The sequence below is a fragment of the Propithecus coquereli genome, unplaced genomic scaffold (genome assembly GCF_000956105.1).
Source record: "Propithecus coquereli isolate 6110/MARCELLA unplaced genomic scaffold, Pcoq_1.0 Scaffold50, whole genome shotgun sequence".
Lineage (NCBI taxonomy): Eukaryota > Metazoa > Chordata > Mammalia > Primates > Indriidae > Propithecus > Propithecus coquereli.
In genome coordinates, this window is record NW_012150841.1 from 3,478,957 (window position 1) to 3,493,015 (window position 14,059).

The following is a 14,059-nucleotide window of genomic DNA, read 5'->3' on the forward strand; positions in this document are numbered from 1 at the left end:
AGGACCTCATTCTGCTCTAAATCTTACCAGGTCTCGCACTTCTGGCTAGGTGTCTCAGGAGTCTGTGCACTGGTTACAAATAGTGTGACAAGGCAAGGGAGTAGATGGCTCAGTGCAAAGCCATTCCACCACTGTAAAAACAAGTCATGATGTAAACAGGAAGGTCTTTCTTCTAGTTGTGATTGAGAGATCTGTAAGGGAAATTCCATGAGGACATTGCTGCCTCTGGTTTAGCCACTGGGCGCCTCGTTCTCTCACAGGAAAGCAACTTGGGTAATTTTGCTGGGTGTCTGATGGTCAAATGAGCAGGAGTCAAAGACCTGGGTTCAAATCTAAGTTCTAACCTCTACTTTCTGAGTCTCCTTGGACAAGTTCTTACAGTTTTCTCACCTGTAGGATGGGGTTAATGATACATGCCTCTTAGGTTTTCTGGGAAGGTTAATTGAGGTTACGTACAATACCCTTGGCACAGAGCAGGTGCTTAATAAATGAATGCTGTCATTACTGGATCCTTAGACGTCTCAGGATTGCTAAGGACAAACCATTACAAGGAGTATATAACCACATATGGCCCTTTCCTTGTAACGTTAAGAAGGTTGAAATAGGTGGGAAAGATATATAACTAGGGTTTTCCTATAGGAAAAAGCCGAAGATGGATTTTAATGATTTCAAGTTTGGCACAGGCCTTATATGGAATTATCTGCTAAGATACAAATTATCTAAATAAGGAAGCTATTTTTATGAGTTAAAACATCATATTGGCAGATTCATTGTAATGCGGTGCTACCAAAGAGTAGTGCTAAATTATTTTGAAGTGTAACCTTGACAAGTGTAATCCTTATAAATTCACTTATAAGTGAACATAATAAAAGAGTTACCTTCCATTAGACTTTCGTTGTGCCTGGCAGTTTTATAAAATTGATTTTATTGTGGACAAAGAGGTCTTTTGTGTTAAGGGGGGGGGAGTATTTTGTGTTATTTGGTTATTCAAGATTTAGATTGATGAGTTAGAGGATTTTAATCCCCCTAAAATCATCTCTGCCCCTCTTTCTTAAGCTGATACTACCCAACAATTATCAATTATAAGACGATCATAAAACATGAACAGAGAAAATAAGTCTGACCAATTTTTTTCCCTATATTTAGCTGAGACTTTTCTAGAGGAATGAGAAATATCAGCTCTTATTGTCTTTTCAGTATGTCAAACAGACTCAGCTAATCCCATGCTTGACTTGCTATGGGGCTGAGGAACTGCAAAGCTGAGTGTTGCACAATCTGTGTGAAAATATGAGGGTTATGGAATCCCCAGACCATGACTTAGTTAACTTGAATTTTATTTTTTAATGAGAATAACAATGAGCTTTGCAAGCTGATTTAGAGTCTCCAGGTCTAACTGCATAAGGGTTTAATACCCATGCAGTATGAGTTAGAAAAATGCAATTTTTCAGTACAGTAAATAAACTGAGGAGCCTGGAAACCAAATTGAAGTCTGTAGCCTAGAAAATCAACAAGGGCTAAAAATAGTGAGATTAGAGGCGACATTCAACCAGAGACCATTCAAAGGTGGTTTTTAAGTACCACCAAAGGAGAAACCAGGCCATGATATGATAGGTTTAAAAAAATATATAGGTCTAGAGAACATTCTGTTCATTATGTAGGTGTGGAAGCTTAAAATAGAGATTTGATTTTCTGAAATTTTGATTTTTGTATGTTATTTCTCTCACTAGAAATAAGAGGGCACTCCCTCTGATTTCCAAAAGAGAAAGGTTGGCATAATCTACATGAAATTGAGAATTTACCTCGGTGACATTGATGTAAAGGTTTTAGAATGCACTCGCTGTTTTTGTTAAGCAAATCAAACAAATAGCTCCAGCAATCATTGGTCTCTGAGCAAATAGCCAGAGGATCCCCTTTAGAACAGGCATATAGATATATTGCGGAGTCAGGAGAAAGAACTTGAGGGAGGATGTAGATAGAGTTCCTGTGCTCTGGAGCCATGTCATTCAAATGGCGTCAGCTCAACATCAAAGTTCTTGGTAGGTTTTTGCTTGCAGGCCTAAAACTTTGCACATGTAATATTTTTGAAGATAGTATTAGTTGAGCAGGCCCTAAATATTGAAGGAACTTCACATGATTGACCTGAGCTGCACGTGACTGTCATGAACTCTTGCCTAACCATTGTACTATAAAGTCCTCAGGAGTCTCATCCTTCCTTTGGAATTTCCTTTTTATATTCTAGAGCACTCAATAAATTTCCTGTCTGAGCAGGAGAAGTAAATTGAGTGAGTAGACTTGATAGCCCTACTCTTGGTGTCTGAGGATAACTAAGTATTTTTTTTTTCTCTCCAGTATAGAAGAGCAGGGCATTGGGAATGGATGATTAAGCTGAGACAATTGCTAAAATCAAACTTAGGCATCCTGAAAACTGGTATTCAGAAAAAGAGGAATGAAGTCTTGAATTTCATTGCATGATATAGGGACTGGGATGTGAAAAAAGGAGATTATGATGTTGACAGGATCGGGGCATTGCTGATTGCAAGGGCAATGATAAAACTAGTCAGTCTAGCTTCTCATAGTCCCTTTTTGGTTGGATGAAAAGCTCTCTCTTAGACTTCCCTTGTCAGGAATTCAACCCAGCAAACATTCACTAAGCACCAACCATGCCAAGCTCTAGGCCCTGGGTTTTCAAAGATGAACGTGACCCAGCCCCTGCCTAAAAGAGCACTCAATCTGATGAAGAGTAACTATTATTAATACCAATTTTTTGAACCCAAAGTATTTTTTTTGGTGATATTATTTGAGGCCCAACGACCACATGATCTATCCCTGTGAGGCTAGGCTTGTTACAAAGGCCTGGTTATCCACACCATGGGAAAAAATAAATTCTAGATGGACTGTAGATCTAAATGTAAAACAATAAAGATTCTGGAAGAAAACGTAGACTGTCTTCGTGACTTTGGGATAGGCAAAGATTTCTTAGATAGGACACGAAATATGCTAGCCATAGAGGGGAAAAAATAAACAAATTGGGATACATTAAAATAAAGAATTTCAGTTCATTATAAGATGTCATTAAAAAATGAAGTCTATGTAATGGGAGAAGATTTTGCAATACAAATATTCAGAAAGGACTTGTGTGTAGAATATGTAAAGAACTCCTACAAATTGATAAGAAGAAGGTAGATTACCCAATAGAAATACGTGAAATAGACTTGAGTAAGTACTTCACCAAGGAGAATGTTGGTTGTCTTGGTTGGGGTAGTGATTGGAAGGGGACACAAGGGGACTCTGGGGTTCTGGTAATAATGTTGATTACTTGCTTGGGTTTACTTTTTGAAAATCCTTCAAATTATTATCTGCAGACTTTTCTGTACTTTCATTGAAAAAGTTTACATAATAGAAAATGCCTCGTCCAGGACAAGGAATGTGAGCGAAATATTTTCGGAGGTTAATACTGACTGCAAAATTTATCTCCTCATTTAGCATTGCCCCTACTATGGAAGCAGAGGAAGTACTGAGAGCAGGGGGCTTTGCAAGGTGGCTAGAGTAGGTCCAGTTTGTTAAATAGTCCTGCACATGGTCTGGCAGTATCTTGGATTAGCATAAGGCCTTTGGCCACCAATATCCTGAGAAGGGAGGAGGGAAACAAAAACCATTATGGAGGAAGCACTAGAAACAAGCTTGATTACTTTACAATTTTGGCGTATGGCTAATTCTGCCTGTAATCCTATTTAAGTTGCCACTTATTGATCCCCTTATCACATGCCCAGGCACTGAGATAGAGGCTTTTTGTGCATTAAAAATTTTAAATCCTCACCACAGTCCTGGTAGGCATGTACTATTCCTCAACTTTACAGATAAAGAAACTGGGGCTTAGAGAGATTAAATAACTTGCTCAAATTCCAGCTAGGAAGTAGCAGCAAGCTACAACTGGAACCCCTGTGTGTGTGATTCAAAAGCCCACTCCCTAGACATGTCTGTTATGTTGCCTTATTTTTTTTTAAAACCAATTTTATTTGATTGAGCATAAGGAAGAGAGGAAAAGTACTTAATGTTCAAATTTGATGATAAGAACTTCTCAAACCAATTTTGAAGTCTGAGGTTGGCTACATTATAGGTTTTTATGAACTGGAGTTTTCCTTTTCTGTTGTAATACAGTAAGGAATACCTGGATGGGGTGCAGAATTGAGAAATCCTCCAAGAAACAACACAGGTTATGATGGGAATGCCCCTGTGTGGGTGACCTGTGAGCATTTCTCAATGCTTTAGGGACATTTTAATAACCCGAGTAATTGCCTGTGATAGGCAGGCTTTGTTTTCTGTTCATTAATAACTGTCTAGGCTAGATTTTATTCCTCTTACCACTAATTCACATGCAGAGATATATAAAATGGATGCTGCCAACTGATTGCCACATCACTGTCTGCATATCAATGTTCTCTCCTGCCTGCTTGGGCACAGAGAGAAAGAAAGGAGGAGAGAAGGAAAAGGGAACCCCTGATAGCTGACTCTATTTTAAAAGCCAAATTGTGGTACAGAAACCAGAATTTTGACATATATAAATTATTGATATTTGTGCGTGCTTAGGGTTTTCGGATTGCCCTACTTAACATATGCGTGTCCTCTTTTCCCCTTCCTGTGATCCACAGCATGCCTTGGGAGCACACACAAGTAAATATTTAATACTTTTAGTTCGTTTTGCTCCTGTGGCTTATTTTTGGTCTTCAGGGCATTCATGTTTGCAGCCTGTGGAGCGTTTATAGCATTGGAACATCACCACAACCCTAAATGAAATTTGGATTATTTATTTCCAAATGCGTCTCCCTAACAGTCTAATGACTGTAATGATTGTGTAGGCAATATGGTGGAAAGGCGCATGAGCTGATTTGAATGGAAATATATATGGATGTAGCTTTAGAGCTTTCTGTTCATTAAGAAAGTCTCCTTTCTTTATCCTTGGGGCTAGTTATTCTGCTTTTATTGCTGCGATGATACGCAAGAAGGAAACACCAAAAAAAGCTGAAGTAATTGAAAATGCCCACATCCAACCCCATTTAGTTTATTTTACTGGAATCTATCTAGTTATATGAACTTGTTTTATGTACAGGTGCTTATGTAAAAAAAAACTGGACAGGAGCTCTAGGTTACATCATTTGAAATGTAGAACTTCTCGTTTAGAAGTAGATTCCTCTTCGGGGAATATGTAATTATTTAATAATTTAATTAGCACTGTCCATTGTGTCTTGAAGCTATTCAGAGTACTGTAGGAATAGCTGTTGTACAGTGATTTTGGGGGTTGCTAGGTTGTTTCCCCAAATGCTTGACGACAGCAGTTTGACATACATAGCATGGTGTAGCAGTGCCCTGGTGCTTCAGTCACCATAGGGATTCTTCATATTGGCTTCATTTTGGTAAATTAATACTCTCAAGTACATTCAAGGTGTTCTTTTCTGGGGAGGGTTTTCACTGAGTCCTGACCATCCTCTTTCTTTACTTAATGAAATAGTGACAGCTGTCATTTTCTACCTTTAAACAATATTATTAGTGGTTTTACAAATAGAAAATCTTTTTCCAGGTGGGCCTATGTCTGGGCTGGCAACCATTTTATACACATGGCCTCATTTAAATGGCCAGGATTTGCATGTGTAAATGGGCAATTTTTAGGTAATTTGGGTAGGTTTCCCATGTAAACAACTTCTTCCATGTCCATAGCATGTTTATGCAACATTGAATAAAACTTCTAATGAGAAATTTCTTCCAGGTGACCTCCCTGAGCGGCTGGGCTGTGAAGAAATCTTAAGAAACCCGACCCTGATGAAATTGCCTCTGTTGAGAATATTACTTTGTGTAGGAACAAGGGACAGAATTCAGTTATTTTTGGTTCTTGGATAAATGAATGAATTCTGTTTCCTTTTGTGTAGGTGGCAGAAGAAATTAACCCCTACGGAAGATCCATTCTCATTCCAGTCTCAGTTGGAAATTGAACTTTTGTTTCTTTTGAGTTAGGAGAACCCTGTATAACAGAATGTTAAATTGTTTTTATTTGAACCTCGAGCAACTTGGAATCGGTTCTGCTGTCTGCATGTCTTTGATAGATCTGTCTTTTCCTGGGTTGTCTGTCTTTATATTTAATCTTCTGGAGGCTGGGACTGTGATTATCAAATGACTTCCAACTTGGTACCATGTGTGGGTGGATACTAATGAATCCTTTCTTAACCTTTCCCAGCACTTTTGGAGAAATCAATCAGTAGAAGGAGGGACACTGAAGCCATACAGAAAGCCAAAATCCTTTATTCATCCTGCATGAATGAGAGTGAGTAATAAAGAAAATAAATGAAATATTCACCACCCTTAACCTTCAGAGTTCTATTAATGTTTAAAGATATTGTGTGAGGAAAATGAGAACTACTAAGAATTCTATTAATGTTTAAAGGTGTTATTTAAGGTAAAAAAAAAACAATTCTCAAAGACTGGATTTTGACTAGTCCTGTCTTAGTTAATGTTCTGTTGCTAGCTTGATGGAGAAGATAATCTTATTTCTAAGGCTTGAATTCTCTGGGTATCAGTTACTCCACGAGAAACCTGGGCAGGGTCAAAAGGGCAAAACACATTGTACCTAGTGCAGAAACTAGAATTCAGAGGCCAGGCCGGATCTGATCTGAGGAAGAGGCTGGAAGGAAGTACAGTTGGAAATGTTAATATGTTCCATAGGATCTACTGGAGCCTAGAGAAATCCAGGTTCCCAGGCATGCCCGGTTTCTGCGTCAGCCTAACAGGCATCTTAGGTGTATGCCTTAGGCCTATCTCAACATCTTGTGTCTGATTGAAGTTGGAAGAGATACTTGCCATTTTACCTGGTTCACCTTCTCAAGGCCATTGTGGAAAGAAGCCAGTGCCTCTTGGAAGAGTGTTAATTGGTCTAAGGTTTGGAGTATCCGTTGGTGAGCTAGTAGAGAGCAGTAAAAGATAAGAGTCTGAAGCATTAATTCACCTTCATTGGGGAGTGATTGGCTTCACTGAAGCATTTCCTTTAGTTAAGGTTGTTCCTTAGTCCCACCAAGTATTATCAGCCTAACATCACTCATTGGCTGGGGTCAATGTAGTGAGGCATGTTTTATTGTAGGAAATATCCAGCAGGTTCCTTAGTGAGCTCTCCTGGAAAGAACAACAGGTTCAGATAGTCACAACGAAGTGTGGGTCATGGGTAGTTCTGTCTCTGTGGTTATGTTCATCCCAACCTACCTCACCTACCCTCTCCCTAATAGCTGAAATTTTAAGTTGGGACCTAAATGGGAATTTTCTCTTGAGAAGATGCACTTGCATTCTAGTTTGGTGATCCAGTTTGCAATTCTAATTCTCCCTTCATATCTGCTCCCTTTCAGAAGCGATTGAAAAAGCAGATGCCAAGCCACTGCTACATATCCTGCGGCATTCACCTTTTCGCTGGCCTGTGCTCGAATCTAATATTGGTCCTGAAGGGGTTTGGTCAGAGAGAAAGTTCAGCCTTCTGCAGACACTTGCAACATTTCGTGGTCAATATAGCAATTCTGTGTTCATCCGTTTGTATGTGTCCCCTGATGACAAGGCATCCAATGAACATATCTTGAAGGTATAGTGAGGACTCATTCATCCTCTTTGTTCAGTCTGAGATTAACCTTTTGGGCTGCCATTCTGGGGAAAGAGACTCATGCTGCCTTAGTGAAATAATAAGGTAAAAATTCTATCGAACAGTATGATCTAGAATATTCCCCTTCTCCCAGCTTTGTAGAATGTAGAGCATTACCAGACAAGTTTTGTCGGCCTTTCAGAAAGCTGGTGAGTGAGTTTCAAGTGATCTGTGATCTGGCCCTCAACTATCTACTCGGAGCACATCTAGGGACCCTAAATTCCATGGGCAGGGCACTGCAGTTTCCCTCTGTGAGCAAAGACTTTCTGAACTCTGCCCTTTCCCTTGCCACTGCATTCCCCTGATGGAGGAGAGAACACGTGCCATAATTCCTTGTTCCCTTTTCACTAACATCTTCTTGCATGCATGCCTAAACTTTCATTTTCAAGTTCAATCTGAATCTCTCCACCTTCTTTTCAAAAGATAAAACAACATTTACTCTGTTCCAAGTGTGTTGTTGTATTTTCTGTTGGGAGAGTAAGCATTTCTTCCATAAAGGAGTAGACTATGTGGACATACCCTGAGGTAGATCACATTGATAAGTTCAGCAGGCTATCAGAAAACTACCAACAGTGAAAGATTCACCAGTGAAAGAGCTTTGCAAGAATTCAAATAACATTTTTCAAATTGTTTTGTGCTTTGATCCTGCTGGTTTTTTTTTGCTTCCACAGTTACTTTGACTAATAATGAAAATGTTATTGAGCCAATGATTCCCCACCCCCAATTCTTTCCTTAAACTACCGAATATTAATGATATATTGATATTCAAGTTGTAGAAGTATATTACCCTCACCTCATATAAGTCAACCTCTCAGAATCCAAATCCTGGAGTTTAACTTTTGATTTAGACCAGGGAATGACATGCTTTTTCGGTAAAGGGCCAGATAGTACATATCTTAGGATGCAGGCCATCTGACCTCTGTTGCAACTACTCAATTCTGCCATCGTACCTGGGAAAGCAACCGTAGACAACAAATGGGTGTGGCTTTGTGGCAGACTGGCCTGAAGGCTGTAGTTTTCTGAACTCTGGTTTAGACAATGGAAGTCTTAATAAAAATCTTCAATCATTGAAAGAATTCCCATCTACTCAGGAGGAAATTCTGAGTTTTAGAGACAGCTGTGTTTTCATGTTGGGCGATGAAATGGTAACATGGTACTATGTAAGACACAATGGTGGTGATGATCCAATTGACCTCTGTCCCATGTTGATAGATTACTCATTTCTTTTTTAAAAACTAGATTTTAAGACTGTCATTCTCAATTCTAGAACTATTATGATATTCTTTCAAACACCTTAAGTGGTGTTTTGAAGTAAGCTAGGGACTGTCTTTTAAACTTAAGTTTACATACTCTATTAAATGATGGAAGATCTTGATTCATACACAGGTGGGTAATTGTAAATGGTAGCCATTTTATTTTTCACCAATTTCTAGACCTAGTCAAAGAACTGAATTTATTTTGTTAAACATTTTATTATGGAAAATGATATACATAAAAATAAAAAGAAAGAATAGAACAATAAACTCCCATGTACTCATCAACCCAGCTTCAACAACCTTCAACTTTCTGCTGTTATTATTTTTTTTAATCTAAACCCCTCCTGTTTTTGGGAGGGGGCTAGAACATTTTATAGCAAATCCAAAATATAATATCATTACACTAGTAAATACTTCAGTGCTTATTTAATGGAAAGGACTATTATCACAGCCAAAATGGTAATCATAATTCCATAATTAAGATTTAATACCCAGTTAATTTTTACTTTTCCTGATTGTCTCAAACACGTCCTTTTTTTGAAAAACAAAAACAGCTGGTCTTTGATTTGGGCTCCAAATAAGCATCATATATGCATTTGGTCGATATGTCTATTTTAATCCACAAGAGTTCCCCCTCTTTTTGTTTTTTAAACCACATTTATGTGTTGAAGAAATTAGACTATTTGTCCTATAGACTGTCCCGTATTCTGAATTTGGCTGATATCTGGGTAATCTGATAGTTGATGAGAGAAAGTTCTTATAGGAGAATCACAGCTTGAAAAATGCAGGAGAAATAATAGAATTATAGAGTTATCCAAGTTTTAAAAATCTCTAATGAAATGATACATCTAGATAATTATCATCAATAGCTGCTAAAACCATTAGGTGAAAGGATGATTGGGAAATTCATGATAGAGAGATCAGACTGACATCACCAGAACCCAAATTCAATGGTAGCATTGCTGAAAGTGGGACAACTAGATATTGTGTGCCTTCTGATACCATGCAGTAGGAGGTACACATTATCACCTATAATGTTGTGCCAAAAAAAGGAAAAAAAAACCTTTGAATCTGATCAGGCTTCTAGTTGTCATACTAGCTTACAGAAAACATGAGAAATAGAGGAAAAGGGAAACCAATTTTTAACAGCTTGCCTTGCACACTTAATATTCAATTAAACTGGTTCTAGAAATGGTAAACTGTCTTTGGATAGAATACTTTCCAAATAAGGAGGCACTCATGTACTTATTATTTGCCGTCCTTTGCCAAGATGGCAGCTTATTCCAAAATGAAGTGTTTGAGCATTGGCATTTGAGTGCAGCACATGTTTGCTTTAGTTGTCCCTGTTTGTATTATTTTACATGAGTGAATATTCACACATCTGAATTAATGGCCTTCCCCCAAATACATTATAGCTACAGTCTTCCTAACGATGATATAGTTACAAGAAGTTCAAGCACATGTCTAGAGATAGATAGTAGGAGAAGCTTTATTCTGAACATGAAACCCAATGAACTTGACAGCAAAAATTAGTGTATCGATGGATGCCAAAGCTGTAGAATTTGTGAGTGTTGCTTTTTTATTAGTTTAAAAATAGTTTGAACTATAAAAAACAAAATCTAATTCAATGAATACCTTTTAGGTTTTGTGGAACATAGTTTGAAAACCGAAAAAGAGTAGGCTTTGCTGTTAAGGAGCTTGAGGTTCGCAGTTTAGCTTTGTAATTTACTCACTGAATATCTTTGTGCAAATTACTTCACTTCCCTGAGTCTCACTTTCCCCGTGTGTAAGGAAGGATGAATTAGAATTTACTTTTCACTGTCACTGTGAGGGTTAAAAATGACTTGAATTTTGTGATAGTTTCCATGGTAGATACCGGCCCATATTAGCACACGACACAAGGTTAGCTTCTCTTAAAGCATGACTCAGCAATTGGTCAGGACCATTTGGAGAATCTTTCTCTTCAATTTATGTACCCGACATGCCTCTCAGATCTTAAATTCAGTTGTGCAAGAAATAGGTATTTTCTTTCGTCAGCCTAAACTTTGACTCCAAGCTCCCACCCCACCTTTTGGTGAGAAACCAAACCTCAGTCCAGACACTTCTCCCCCTCCTGGTGGCCCCATTTCTCAGTCTTCTCCTAGGGTACTGGGAGACCCTCCTGTCATCAGTTACCTGGTTTCTGAGAAGAAACGCACCACGGAACCTGTGTATCTCCTCCCAGTGTGCTTCTGTGATGTTGGGGTCCTGGGATTCCCGTTCCCTTTCAGATCGTGCCACGCACGTTCTACGCATGTTCTAGGGGCACCACCTGGTTCCTCTGCTCGTGAAAACCATTAATTTCTTTTGCTACCTGGGAGATCCTCTTTTTGCTCTGGGAAAAAATCCCCTTTACCTCAAACTCTCTTCTCTCAATGTACTTAGGCTTCCTTTTCCATCAAATTATATTTTCCACAGTGTTTTTAGCTGTTCTAATCCCAGAAACCCACAAGGATAAGAAAAAACCCTCCTTCTGGGCAGACACAACACTGTGGGCATACTGTTGGGTGAGCAGATGGTGCCTTTGGGTGAAGAAAAATGCACCCCTTCCAAGGGGCAGATATATCCCCATGGCAAGGACATGCAGTGTGGCTGGCAGGCATTGCTCCAAGCCACACAGTGGCCCTCTGCAAAGCTCCCCTGTGGTGAGATGGCATGGGATTTGCTACAGGCTTAAATGGGAGAAAGGAAATACAAAAATACAGAAAACAACAGAAGTTAGTGACCAAAAGCATTGTCTTGCTACATGTGTTTGGATTTATTTCGTGTCAGGAGATAGGAAGATTGAGGATTTAAGGGACAATAAAAGACTTGAATATATATGATCCTGAAAGAGTATTTGGAAGGTAAGGGTTTTCCCAGTGTGTGTTACGAGTTACTGAAAAGAACAGCTTAAATCATCATCACTCAATGGCCTGCATTTTTCTGGCTTTCAGCAAATTAATAAAAACAACAAGGAGAGGCTTTCTTAGAAATGAATTTTTTCTAATTTCTTTGTCTTTCATTTTTATTTTTTTTTCTTCTTCCCAGGAACTGGCAAAGCATAAAATTTTATTTTGTTATTTTTATTATTTATTTTTTTATTGATACGTAATAGCTGTATATATTTTCATGATATATATAATTTGATACATTCATATAATCAAATCAGGGTAATTGTGATATCTATCACCTTAATTATTTATCTTTATGCTAGAAACATTCAAATTATTCTCTTCTAGTTATTTTGAAATGTATCATCCATTAATGTTAACTATAGTCAGCCTATTGATTTATCGAACATCAGGTCTTATTTCTTCTATCAAACTGTATATTTGTACCCATTAATCTAACTCTCTTCATTTCTCTCTCCCCTCCCTCCACCCTTCCTGGCCTCTGGTAACCACAAATATACTCTCTATCTTCATGAGATCCACTTTTTTAACTCCCTACATATGAGTGAGAACATGTGATATTTGTCTTTCTGTGCTTATTTTGCTTAACATAATGGCCTCCAGTTCCATATATGTTGCTGCAAATGACAGAATTTTATTCTTTTTTGTGCCTGAATAATATCCCATTGTATGTATATACATTTTCTTTATTCATCCATTGATGGACACTTAGGCTGATTCCATATCTTGGCTACTGTGAATAGTGCTGCAATAAACATAGGAGTGCAGATATCTCTTCGATATGCTGATTTCCTTTCTTTTGTATATATACCCAGCAGTGGGATTACTGAGTCATATAGTAGTTCTATTTTTAGTTTTTTAAGGAACTCCATATAGTTTTCCATAGTGGCTGCACTACTTTACATTCCACCAACAGTGGTTCCCCCTTCTCCACATCCTTGCTAGCCTCTATTGTTCCCTGTCTTTTTAATGGCCATTCTAACTGGGATGAGATGATATCTCCCTGTGGTTTTGATTTACATTTCCCTGATGATAAGTGGTGCTATGCATTTTTTCATATACTTGTTGGCCATTTGTAAGTCTTCTTTTGAGAAATTTCTATTCCAATCCTTTGCCCATTATTTAATAAGGTTATTTGTGGGTTTCTTTGCTATTGAGTTATTTGAGCTCCTTATATATTATGATTATTAATCCCTTGTCAGATGGATATTACAAATATTTTCTCCCATTCTGTGGGTTGTCTCTTCACTTTATTGATTGTTTCCTTTGCTGTGCAGAAGCTTTTTAGCTGAATGTAATCCCATTTGTCTATTTTTGCTTTGGCTGTCTGTGCTTTTGAGGTCTTGAACAAAAAAATCTTTGCCCAGGACAATGTCCTGAAGCTTTTTCCCAGTGTTTTTCTTTTAGTAGTTTCATAGTTTGAGGTCTCAGATTTAAGTCTTTAATCCATTTTGATCTGACTTTTGTACATGCTGAGAGATAGGGGTCTAGGTTCATTCTTCTGGATATGGTTATCAGTTTTCCCAGTACCATTTATCGAGGAGACTATCCTTTCCTCATCGTATGATCTTGGCACCTTTGTTGAAAATAAGTTGGCTGTAAATGCATGGATATATAGCTGGATTTTCTATTCTTTTCCATTGGTCTATGTGTCTCTTTTTATGCCAGTACCATGGTGATTTGGTTACTCTAGCTTTGTAGTATATTTTGAAGTCAGACACTGTGTGATACCTCCAGCTTTGTTGTTTTTGCTCAGCATTTCTTTGGCTATTTCAGGTCTTTTGTGGTTCCATATAAAATTTGGGATTGTTTTCTCCATGTTTGTGAAGAATGTCATTGGTTTTTTTATAAGGATTTCATTGAATTTGCAAATTGCTTTGGGTAGTATTGTCACCTTAACAATATTAATTCTTCCAATCCTTGATCATGGAACATCCTTCCATTTTTGTGTCCTCTTCAATTTCTTTCATCAGTATTTTACAGTTTTTCCCATATAGACCTTTTACTCATGCACTGCTGGTGGGACTGCAAACTAGTACAACTTAGTATGGAGATACCTCAAAGAACTAAAAGTAGAACTACCATTTGATCCAGCAATCCCACTACTGAGTACCTACCCAAAGGAAAAAAAGACATTCTATAAAAAAGACATCTGTACTCAAATGTTTATAGCAGCACAATCCACAATTGCAAAGATGTGAAAA

General features: G+C 38.0%; 1 protein-coding gene across 2 annotated transcripts in view; it reads left to right on the forward strand.

Annotated features, from left to right (window-relative positions):
• The window catches only part of PHEX (phosphate regulating endopeptidase homolog, X-linked), a 183,941-nt gene that overhangs the window by 34,198 nt on the left and 135,684 nt on the right, over positions 1 to 14,059 (forward strand). For both annotated transcript variants that reach the window (XM_012656322.1, XM_012656323.1), the window contains exons 4-5: positions 6,227 to 6,313; positions 7,383 to 7,609. In XM_012656322.1, coding sequence (XP_012511776.1) covers positions 6,227 to 6,313; positions 7,383 to 7,609 — 314 coding nt within the window. The remainder of the gene's footprint in view (positions 1 to 6,226; positions 6,314 to 7,382; positions 7,610 to 14,059) is intronic.